The sequence below is a fragment of the Nerophis ophidion genome, linkage group LG27 (assembly GCF_033978795.1).
Source record: "Nerophis ophidion isolate RoL-2023_Sa linkage group LG27, RoL_Noph_v1.0, whole genome shotgun sequence".
Classification (NCBI taxonomy): domain Eukaryota; kingdom Metazoa; phylum Chordata; class Actinopteri; order Syngnathiformes; family Syngnathidae; genus Nerophis; species Nerophis ophidion.
Window position 1 is genome coordinate 6,235,187 of NC_084637.1, and position 12,586 is coordinate 6,247,772.

Here is a 12,586-nt window from a genome sequence, read left to right on the forward strand (position 1 = left end):
GTCAACGAAGGAAATGTAGGTCTAAGTGAGACCTACATAGAGGTTTTTGTTTCCTGTCTCTACAACATTCCTACCAGAGCAAGCAGTTTTGTCTGTGTTTTCTTCCCAAGAGCAGTTTTGTTAGTGTTTTATTCCTAGGGAGCGCAGGGCAAAATTTTTTGTTTGTTTTTTTAACTTTTTTTTTTGATCGCAATTTTCACCAGTCCTGATGTGTGTGTACAGTTTGGTGAGTTTTGAAGAATTTTAAGGGGGTCAAATTACAGCTCAAAGAGGCAAAAATGACATTTTTTAGGAAACTTTTGTTTTGAAGGGGTTTTTTGCCAACTTCCTGTTGATTTTTGCTGAAGGATGTCAATGTATGAAATCTAAGTCTAAGTGAGACCTACATAGAGGTTTTTGTTTCATGTCTCTACGACATTCCTACCAGAACAAGCAGTTTTGTCTGTGTGTTCTTACCAAGAGCAGTATTGTTTGTGTTTTATTCCTAGGGGGCGCTAAAGCGAAATTTTGAGGTTTTTTTTGGGGGGGGGGGTTTATTAGATCACAATTTTCACCAGTCCTGATGTGTGTGTTCAGTTTGGTGAGTTTTCAAGCATTTTAAGGGGGTCAAATTACAGCTCAAAGAGGCAAAAGTGACATTTTTTAGGAAACTTTTGCTTTGAAGGGGTTTTTGCCAACTTCCTGTTGATTTTTGCTGAAGGATGTCAATGTATGAAATATAGGTCTAAGTCAGACCTACATAGAGGTTTTTTCATGTTGTTTTCATGTATTTTGGAAAAAATTGGGACTTTTGACCTTTTTTGTCGCCTTTCCCCTTTTCTTCTCCACCTTCCTGTGCACCATTGCTGGGTGTGTTTTGGACATTTGGACAAAAATAGTTTCAAGCATGTTTTACTCAATATAGGTCATCAAATATCAGCAATAAGCTGTAATATCTTACTGAGATCATTTAGGACCAAAATACTTAAAACGAGTAAAACACTCTAACATAAAATCTGCTAAGTGAGAAGAATGATCTTATTAGACAGAAAATATGCAAATATCATCCTTATTTGAGATATTTCATCTTACTTAGATTTCAGTTATTACAGTGCAACGCTTAAATCCAAAACGTGACTTCCTGTCAGCTGACCGGAAACGCACACCCACGTCACCCTGCGGACTTTGGACGTGGATTAAAAAAAAATTGGGTTTGTATGCCGTGAGAGGTCAGATTACATGACTTTATGGATGTAAGGCATGTCCTCACGCCAGAATTGTTGGCTTGTTCTCCCCAAGTCACAAAGCCGCGCGCATTGATTATTGCCTGCGGACAAACCGCTTGTAATTCAAATTGACCTCATGATTGCAGTATGGATTTGGTCGTCTCGCAGCTGCTCTGGTTTAAATAAACATGGCAACCGAGTCAGAGTTGCACTTTGACTGTCCAAATCATTGGTTCACCCTCTCCATCTAGACAAAATGAACTCCTAGCTCTTAATCAAGTTCACTAATCAGTCAGTGGCTGGACGAGGCTCATTGGACCATCTGAATCTAAATTCTTTAGCTTACAATTCCATTTTGGAGAGGTTTTAAATACGTGGGAACAATTTTGGGAAGGTCCTTTTTTTTTGAGTGGGCCCCAGTGCATGAAGGCATGCAGAGACTTTTGGACCTCTGACCCCACAAATACTCGTGCCTGCCAATGCTCTTCAAGATGGACATAGCGCCAGTTCTCTCCAGACATTCCAATTTACAGTGTTGCAGAAAGTCCTTCAAGGAGAGTGGAAAAACTCACACTTTGGAAAACTCCGTCCAGTGTGAATTGCTGTAGAACTCGGTGTGTCCTTGTCCAGGGGGTGGGCAACCCAAAACGATTGAACAAGCCTTATTGGACCAAAAATACAAGGAACAGATCTGTCTGGAGCCGCAAAAAATAAAAATTAAAATATATATATATATATATATATATATATATAAAAAAGTCTTATAATGAAAGCAACACATAACTTAAGTGTCTATATTAGTAATATTGGCCTACTATCAAAATTACTTCAGAAGTCTTATATAAGTGTTATAATTAAGGCAACACATGATGTAAGTGTCTATATTAGTTTTATTAGCCTACTATTAAAATGACTTTAAAAGTCTTATATAAGTGTTATAACACATGATGTGGTCTACATGTCATGTAGACCACAATCAAGTATCTTAAATGTAGAACAATGTGCCTAGGGTGTGGAATGAAGACCATTTATCCTTCCGGTGCCTCTTTTTGCGAGTGATGTCTACAGAATTCACTGCAAAAAGTCAGTGTTCGAAAAAAAGAAAAAAACCCACAAAAATGATGAGTATTTTATTTGAACTAAGCAAAATTATCTGCCAATAGAACAAGAAAATTTGGCTTGTCGAGACTTTCCAAAACAAGACAAAAATACAAAAATTACGGGTATTTTATCTGAACTAAGCAAAATTATCTGCCAATTGAACAAGAAAATTTGGCTTGTCAAGACTTTCCAAAACAAGAAAAAAATACAAAAATTAGGGTTATTTTATTTGAACTAAGCAACATTTTCTGCCAATAGAACAAGAAAATTCGGCTTTTCAAGCTTTTCTAAACCAAGAAAAAAATACAACAATTAGGGGTATTTTATTTGAATTGAGCAGAATTATCGGCCAATAGAACAACAAAATTCGGCTTGTCAAGACTTTCCAAAATAAACAAAAAAAAAGTACAAAATGAGGGGTATTTTATTTGAGGAAAGCAGAATTATTTGCCAATAGAACAAGAAAATTTGGCTTGTCAAGACTTTCGAAAACAAGACAAAAATACAAAAATTAGGGGTATTTTATTTGAACTAAGCAAAATTTTCTGCCAATAGAACAAGAAAATTCGGCTTGTCAAGACTTTCCAAAACAAGACAAAAATACAAAAATTAGGGGTATTTTATTTGAACTAAGCAAAATTTTCTGCCAATAGAACAAGAAAATTCGGCTTGTCAAGACTTTCCAAAATAAGACAAAAATTCAAAAATTACGGGTATTTTATTTGAACTGAGCAAAATTATGTGCCAATAGAACAAGAAAATTCAGCTTGTCAAGTTTTTCCAAAAGAAGAAAAAACTACAAAAATTAGGGGTATTTTATTTGAACAGAGCAGAATTATCTGCCAATTGAACAAGAAAATTCGGCTTGTCAAGACTTTCCGGAACAGGAAAAAAAAATACAAATTTTGCTGTATTTTTTTTTTAACCAAGCAAAATTATCGGCCAATAGAACAAGAAAATTCAGCTTGTCAAGACTTTCCAGAATAAAGAAGAAAAAAAATACAAAATGAGGGGTATTTTATTTGAGGAAAGCAAAATGATCTGCCAATAGAACAAAAACATTCGGCTTGTGAAGACTTTCCAAAACAAGAAAAAAATACAAAAATTAGGGGTATTTTATTTAGATTCAGCAAAAATATCTGCCTATAGAAAAAGAAAATTTGGCTTGTCAAGACTTTCCAAAACAAGACAAAAATACAAAAATTAGGGGTATTTTATTTGAACTAAGCAAAATTATCTGCCAAAAGAACAAGAAAATTTGGCTTGTCAAGTTTTTCCAAAACAAGACAAAAATACAAAAAATTACGGGTATTTTATTTGAACTAAGCAAAAGTATCTGCCAATTGAACAAGAAGATTCGGCTTGTGAAAACTTTCCAAAACAGGAAAAAAAAAAATTGAAAAAAATTAGCAGTACTTTTCTTTAACTAAGCAAAATTATCGGCCAATAGAACAAGAAAATTCGGCTTGTCAAGACTTTCCAAAATAAAGAAAAACAAAATACAAAATGAGGGGTATTTTATTTGAGGAAATCAAAATGATCTGCCAATAGAACAAGAACATTTGGCTTGTCAAGACTTTCCAAAACAACAAAAAAATACAAAAATTAGGGGTATTTTATTTGAACGAAGCAAAATCATCTGCTAATAGAACAAGAACATTCGGCTTGTGAAGACTTTCCAAAACAAGAAAAAAATACAAAAATTAGGGGTATTTTATTTGAACGAAGCAAAATCATCTGCTAATAGAACAAGAATATTTGGCTTGTCAAAACTTTCCAAAACAAGACAAAAATACAAAAATTACGGGTATTTTATTTAAATTAAGCAAAAATATCTGCCAATAGAACAAGAAAATTTGGCTTGTCAAAACTTTCCAAAACAAGACAAAAATACAAAAATTACGGGTATTTTATTTGAACTAAGCAAAATTTTCTGCCAATAGAACAAGAAAATTTGGCTTGTCAAAACTTTCCAAAACAAGACAAAAATACAAAAATTACAGGCATTTTATTTGAACTGAGCAAAATTATCTGCCAATAGAACAAGAAAATTCAGCTTGTCAAGTTTTTCCAAAAGAAGAAAAAAATACAAAAATTAGGGGTATTTTATTTGAACTGAGCAGAATTATCTGCCAATTGAACAAGAAAATTCGGCTTGTCAAGACTTTCCGGAACAGGAAAAAAAAATACAAATTTTGCTGTATTTTTTTTTAACCAAGCAAAATTATCGGCCAATAGAACAAGGAAATTCAGCTTGTCAAGACTTTCCAAAATAAATAAAAAAAAAAATACAAAATGAGGGTTATTTTATTTGAGGAAAGCAAAATGATCTGCCAATAGAACAAAAACATTCGGCTTGTGAAGACTTTCCAAAACAAGAAAAAAATACAAAAATTACGGGTATTTTCTTTAAATTCAGCAAAAATATCTGCCAATAGAACAAGAAAATTTGGCTTGTCAAGACTTTCCAAAACAAGACAAAAATACAAAAATTACGGGTATTTTATTTAAATGAAGCAAAAATATCTGCCAATAGAACAAGAAAATTTGGCTTGTCAAGACTTTCCAAAACAAGACAAAAATACAAAAATTACGGGTATTTTATTTGAACTCAGCAAAAATGTTTGCCAATAGAACAAGAAAATTCGGCTTGTCAAGACTTTCCAAAACAAGAAAAAAGATAAAAAAATGAGGGTTACTTTATTTGAACTGAGCAGAATTATCTGCCAATTGAACAAGAATGTTCGGCTTGTCAAGATTTTCCAAAACAGGAAAAAAAAAAATACAAAAATTTGCAGTATTTTTTTCAACTAAGCAAAATTATCGGCCAATAGAACAAGAAAATTCGGCTTGTCAAGACTTTCCAAAATAAAGAAAAAAAATACAAAATGAGGTGTATTTTATTTGAGGAAAGCAAAATTATCTGCCAATAGAACAAAAACATTCGGCTTGTGAAGACTTTACAAAACAAGAAAAAAATACAAAAATTAGGGGTATTTTATTTGAACTAAGCAACATTTTCTGCCAATAGAACAAGAAAATTCGGCTTGTCAAGACTTTCCAAAACAAGAAAAAAAATACAAAAATGAGGGTTATTTTATTTGAACTGAGCAGAATTATCTGCCAATAGAACAAGAATGTTCGGATTGTCAAGATTTTCCAAAACAGGAAAAAAACAAAACAAAAATTTGCAGTATTTTTTTTTAACTAAGCAAAATTATCGGCCGATAGAACAAGAAAATTCGGCTTGTCAAGACTTTCCAAAATAAAAATAAAAAAATACAAAATAAGAGGTATTTTATTTGAGCAAAGCAAAATGATCTGCCAATAGAACAAGAACATTCGGCTTGTGAAGACTTTCCAAAACAAGAAAAAAATACAAAAATGTGTGGTATTTTATTTGAACTAAGCGAAATCATCTGCTAATAGAACAAGAAAATTCAGCTTGTCAAGCTTTTCCAAAACAAAAAAAAAAAAAAAAATCAGGGGTATTTTGTTTAAATTAAGCAAAAATATCTGCCAATAGAACAAGAAAATTTGGCTTGTCAAGACTTTCCAAAACAAGACAAAAATACAAAAATGAGGGGTATTTTATTTGAACTGAGCAGAATTATCTGCCAGATGAACAAGATTATTCGGCTTGTCAAGACTTTCCAAAACAGGAAAAAAAAATACAAAAATTTGCGGTATTTTATTTTAACTAAGCAAAATCATCGCCCAATAGAACGAGAACATTCGGCTTGTGAAGACTTTCCAAAACAGGAAAAAAATACAAAAATTAGGGGTATTTTATTTGAACGAAGCAAAATCATCTGCTAATAGAACAAGAAAATTCGGCTTGTCAAGACTTTCCAAAATAAAGAAAAAAAAATACAAAATGAGGGGTATTTTATTTGAGGAAATCAAAATGATATGCCAATAGAACAAGAACATTCGGCTTGTGAAGACTTTCCAAAACAAGAAAAAAAATACAAAAATGTGTGCTATTTTATTTGAACGAAGCAAAATCATCTGCTAATAGAACAAGAAAAGTTGGCTTGTCAAGCTTTTCCAAAACAAAACAAAAATACAAAAATTAGGGGTATTTTGTTTAAATTAAGCAAAAATATCTGCCAATAGAACAAGAAAATTTGGCTTGTCAAGACTTTCCAAAACCAGAAAAAAATACAAAAATTTGGGGTATTTTATTTCAATTAAGCAAAAATATCTGCCAATAGAACAAGAAATTTTGGCTTGTCAAGACTTTCCAAAACAAGTCAAATTAGCTAACCTCAATGAAAACAAAAATACCTCAAAATAAGTGTATTCTCACTGATAAGTGCATATTTCTTGTTAGAAAAAATATAGACCTTTTTTGCTCAATATCTTGAAAAATATTCTTAAATGAAGTAAATGTTAGTGTCATTATCTTAACATCATGATATGCACTCGGCATCATGATTTTTTGTTCATGCTTGAAATAATAAATTATTACTTTAAAAAAGTAGATTTATACTTGTGTTGATGACACCGCTTTGCAACACTTGATATTCTAGTTCAGGGGTCACCAACTTGGTAAGGACCAGATGAGTCGCCCGCTGGCCTGTTCTAAAAATAGCTCAAATAGCAGCACTTACCAGTGAGCTGCCTCTATTTTTTTACATTTTATTTATTTACAAGCAAGCTGGTCTCGCTTTGCTGGACATTTTTAATTCTAAGAGAGACAAAACTCAAATAGAATTTGAAAATCCAAGAAAATATTTTAAAGACTTGGTCTTCACTTGTTTAAATAAACTCATTTTTTTTTTACTTTGCTTCTTATAACTTTCAGAAAGACAATTTTAGAGAAAAAATACAACCGTAAAAATTATTTTAAGATTTTTAAACACATATACCTTTTTACCTTTTAAATTATTTCATCTTATTTCCTGACAATTTAAATCAATGTTCAAGTATTTTTTTTTAATTATTATTGTAAAGAATAATAAATACATTTTAATTCAATTCTTCATTTTTTAGCTTCTGTTTTTTCGACAAAGACTATTTGTGAAATATTTCTTCAAACTTATTATGATTAAAATTAAAAAAAAAAAATTCTGGCAAATCTAGAAAATGTGTAGAATCAAATTAAAATCTTATTTCAAAGTCTTTTGAATTTATTTTAAAATTTTTGTTCTGGAAAATCTAGAAGAAATAATGATTTGTCTTTGTTAGAAATATAGCTTGGTCCAATTTGTTATATATTCTAACAAAGTGCAGATTGGATTTTAACCTATTTAAAACATGTCATCAAAATTCTAAAATTAATCTTAATCAGGGAAAAATTACTAATGATGTTCCATAAATTATTTTTTAATTTTTTTTCAAAAAGATTCGAATTAGCTAGTTTTTCTATGTATTTTTTTCAGTTGAATTTTGAATTTTTAAGAGTCCAAATTGAAAATGAAATATGTTTCAAAATTTTATTTTCATTTTTTGTGTGTTTTCTCCTCTTTTAAACTGTTGAATTAAGTGTTTTTTTCATCATTTATTCTCTACAAAAAACCTTCCGTAAAAGGAAAAAAAATGTACGATGGAGTTACAGACGGAAATACAAATTTTTGTACATATATATATATATATATATATATATATATTGATTTATTTATTAAAGGTAAATTGAGCAAATTGGCTATTTCTGGCAATTTATTTATGTGTTTATCAAACTGGTAGCCCTTCGCATTAATCAGTACCCAAGAAGTAGCTCTTGGTTTCAAAAAGGCTGGTGACCCCTGTTCTAGTTTCAAAACACTTAAAACAAGTAAAACACATAAAATGTGCTTCGTGAGAAGAATGATCTTATCAGACAGAAAATAAGCAAAAATCAGCCTTATTTGAGATATTTAATCTTACTTAGACTTCAGTTTTTGCAGTGTTGACATCATCTTACGGTTAGTTGAACCGTATAGTGATTTGTGTAAAAAAAAAAAAAGGACAATTTATGTTTGTCAACATACACATGCATGATTTCAGCACTCCAACATTTAAGCCACGTCCAAGAAAGATTCCGTGTTTACCGCACAACAACTCTGAGAGGATCAGAGTAGCTTAGCATCGGGCTAAGCCGGCCAATCGTCCGTTTACCGCTCTTAAGGAGCAAGGAAAGAAGAATGGAATATTCTTGGGGCGAATCAAACCGTTTTGCATGGGTTCTTCTACGTGGTCCCGTAAGGCGATTGTCGGCGGCCGGTCACGCAAACCGCCGCCCGATGGCCTGGATTCAGCTGCACAAACCAGGTGATTGTTATTCCTGTCGTTTCAGCGAGCTTTGGAGTTTTTGCAATTGTTCTTTCGTCCAATCTGATTAGTGGCTGGGATCAACAGGAGTGTCTGAGACTGCCGATAAAGTAAGAGTGTGACCTGTTTTGTGTTGGACAAAGAAAAGCCTCTCGGATCTGCGCTACGTTCTTACTATCTTGTAGCCCACACTAGCAACAAAGTATTTAGTCAGCCAGCGATTGCGCAAGTTCTCCCACTTCAAATGATGACAGAGGTCTGTAATTTTCATCATAGGTACACTTCAACTGTGAGAGACAGAATGTGAAAAAAAATCCAGGAATTCACATTGTAGGAATTTTAAAGAATTTATTTGTAAATTATGGTGGAAAATAAGTATTTGGTCAACCATTCAAAGCTCTCACTGATGGCTAAAAATCTCACGATACATGGCCCCATTCATTCTTTCCTTAACACGGATCAATCGTCCTGTCCCCTTAGCAGAAAAAACAGCCCCAAAGCATGATGTTTCCACCCCCATGCTTTGCAGTAGGTATGGTGTTCTTGGGATGCAACTCAGTATTCTTCTTCCTCCAAACACCAGGAGTTGAGTTTATACCAAAATGGATACAAGGATGATACAGCAGAGGATTGGGAGAATGTCATGTGGTCAGATGAAACTAAAATAGAACTTTTTGGTATAAACTCAACTGGCCTGACCGCTATATGTTTGAGGTTTGGAGGCTGGGTGACGTCACACTGCAAAAAGTCAGTGTTCAAAAACAAGAAAAAAAATACAAAAATGAGCAGCATTTTACTCGAACTAAGCAAAATTATCTGCCAATAGAACAAGAAAATTTGCTCTGTCAAGACTTTCCAAAACAAGTAAAATTAGCAAAGCCAAAAATAGCTAAAAACAAGTATATTCTCACTAATAACAACTGTACTACTATATGAGTACGTATTTTCTATTGTTTCATTGAAAACTCGATCGCAATTTTTGCAAGTCCTGATGTGTGTGCCAAGTTTGGTGAGTTTTGAAGCATTTTAAAGGGGTCAAATTTCAGCTCATAGAGGCAAAAATTGAATTTTTTGCGAAAATTTTGTTTTGAAGGGGTTTTTGCAAACTTCCTGTTGATTTTTGCTATAGAAGTTTCTAATTGGAAATGTAGGTCTAAGTCAGACCTACATAGAGGTTTTTGATTCATGTCTCTACGACATTGTTAGCGGAAGTTACAAGCAGTCTGTTTTTTGTTTCTTCCCACGGCAGAGCAAAGTCCCACGGGAAGGCAGGGAGAAAAGTGAGAAAAGTCAGTAAAATGTTCAAAAATCGAACTCGAATTCAAACTCAAACTCGAACCCGGGTAGGTATTTTGAAAATTTTTGGGACTTTTGCCAACTTTTCCAACTTTTATCCCCCCTCCCCGTGGTACTCGGCTGGGTGTGTTATGGACATTTTGGGCATCTCGGGACTTGCACGACCAACGGCGGGACTTATGGGACTCGAACCTGGGTAGGTATTTTGAACATTTTTGGAGACTTTTGCCGACTTTTCTCACTTTTCTCCCAAACTTCCCGTGGGACTTTGCTGGGTGCTTTTTGGACGTTTTTCGCATCCCGGGACTTGTGCGGCCGGCGACGGGACTCGTGGGACTGGAACCCGAGGAGATATATTGGACACAATTGGGACTTTTGACCATTTTGGACGCCTTTTCCCCCTCTTCTTCCCAGCCTTCCTGTGCACCATTGCTGGATGTGTTTTGGACATTTGAACAAAAATAATTCCAGTCATGTTTTACTCAATATAGGTCATCAAATCTCAGCAACAAGCTGCAATATCTTACTGAGATCATTTAGGACCAAAACCCTCTAACACTCGGACATAAAATATTAAGTAAGGCAGAGCAAGTCCCTGCTTAGGCAGCCGGGAGACTAAGTCTTCCCAACGTGTCCTGGGTCTTCCCCCGTGGCCTCCTATCGGTCGGACGTGCCCTAAACACCTACCGAGGGAGGCGTTCGGGTGGATTCTTACCAGATGCCCGAACCACCTCATCTGGCTCCTCTCCATGTGAAGGAGCAGCGGCTTTACTTTGAGTTCCTCCCGGATGACAGAGCTTCTCACCCTATCTCTGAGGGAGAGACCTGCTACCAGGCGGAGGAAACTCATTTCGGCCACTTGTACCCGTGATCTTGTACCCGTGACCATAGGTGAGGATGGGAAAGTAGATCGACCGGTAAATTGAGAGCTTTGCTTTCCGGCTCAGCTCCTTCTTCACCACAACGGATCGAAACAGCGTCCGCATTACTGAAGACGCCGCACAATAAACAAGACTCCGAGGTACTTGAAAACCTCCACTTAGGGCTGGAGTTCAAGTACCTCGGAGTCTTGCGGCCCGTGATCTTGTCCTTTCGGTCATAACGTAAAACTCATGACCATAGGTTTGAATGGGAACGTAGATCGACCGGTAAATTGAGAGCTTTGCTTTCCGGCTCAGCTCCTTCTTACTGAGGACGCCGCACCGATCCGCCTGTTGATCTCACGATCTACTCTTCCCTCACTCGTGAAGAAGACTCCGAGGTACTTGAATTCATCCTCTTAGGGCTGGAGTTCAAGTACCTTGGAGTCTTGCGGCCCGTGATCTTGTCCTTTCGGTCATAACCTAAAACTCATGATCATAGGTGATGATGGGAACGTAGATCAACCGGTAAATCTAGAGCTTTGCTTTCCGGCTCAGCTCCTTCTTCACCACAACGGATCGAAACAGCGTCCGCATTACTGAAGACGCCGCACCATAAACAAGACTCCGAGGTACTTAAACTCCTCCACTTAGGGCTGGAGTTCAAGTACTTCGGAGTCTTGCGGCCGTGATCTTGTCCTTTCGGTCATAACCCAAAGCTCATGACCATAGGTGAGGATGGGAACGTAGATCAACCGGTAAATTGAGAGCTTTGCCTTCCGGCTCAGCTCTTTCTTACTGAGAACGCCGCACCGATCCGCCTGTTGATCTCACGATCTACTCTTCCCTCACTCGTGAAGAAGACTCCGAGGTACTTGAATTCATCCACTTAGGGCTGGAGTTCAAGTACCTCGGAGTCTTGAGGCCCGTGATCTTGTCCTTTCGGTCATAACCTAAAACTCATGACCATAGGTGAGGATGGGAACGTAGATCGACCGGTAAATTGAGAGCCTTGCTTTCCGGCTCAGCTCCTTCTTCACCACAATGGATCGAAACAGCGTCCGCATTACTGAAGACGCCGCACCACAAACAAGACTCCGAGGTACTTAAACTCCTCCACTTAGGGCTGGAGTTCAAGTACCTCGGAGTCTTGCGGGCCGTGATCTTGTCCTTTCGGTCATAGCCCAAAGTTCATGACCATAGGTGAGGATGGGAACGTAGATCGACCGGTAAATTGAGAGCTTTGCCTTCCGGCTCAGCTCTTTCTTACTGAGGACGCCGCACTAATCCGCCTGTTGATCTCACGATCTACTCTTCCCTCACTCGTGAAGAAGACTCCGAGGTACTTAAACTCCTCCACTTAGGGCTGGAGTTCAAGTACCTCGGAGTCTTGCGGGCCGTGATCTTGTCCTTTCGGTCATAGCCCAAAGTTCATGACCATAGGTGAGGATGGGAACGTAGATCGACCGGTAAATTGAGAGCTTTGCTTTCCGGCTCAGCTCCTTCATCACCACAACGGATCGAAACAGCGTCCGCATTACTGAAGACGCCGCACCATAAACAAGACTCCGAGGTACTTGAACTACTCCACTTAGGGCTGGAGTTCAAGTACCTCGGAGTCTTGCGGCCCGTGATCTTGTCCTTTCGGTCATAACCTAAAACTCATGACCATAGGTCAGGATGGGAACGTAGATCAACCGGTAAATTGAGAGCTTTGCCTTCCGGCTCAGCTCTTTCTTACTGAGGACGCCGCACCAATCCGCCTGTTGATCTCACGATCTACTCTTCCCTCACTCGTGAAGAAGACTCCGAGGTACTTGAATTCATCCACTTAGGGCTGGAGTTCAAGTACCTCGGAGTCTTGAGGCC

General features: G+C 36.5%; 1 protein-coding gene across 8 annotated transcripts in view; it reads left to right on the forward strand.

Moving 5' to 3' along the window:
* Window positions 1-12,586, forward strand: part of LOC133544269 (nck-associated protein 5-like) — a 323,916-nt gene that overhangs the window by 202,504 nt on the left and 108,826 nt on the right. Inside the window, exon 1 of one of the 8 annotated variants that reach the window (XM_061889437.1) lies at window positions 8,297-8,561. The exons of the other annotated variants lie outside the window; for them this stretch is intronic. Within the exon in view, the coding sequence (XP_061745421.1) occupies window positions 8,470-8,561 (92 nt within the window). The 5' untranslated portion in view covers window positions 8,297-8,469. Of the gene's footprint in view, window positions 1-8,296; window positions 8,562-12,586 lie in introns of those variants that run through there. 8 annotated transcript variants of the gene reach the window in all.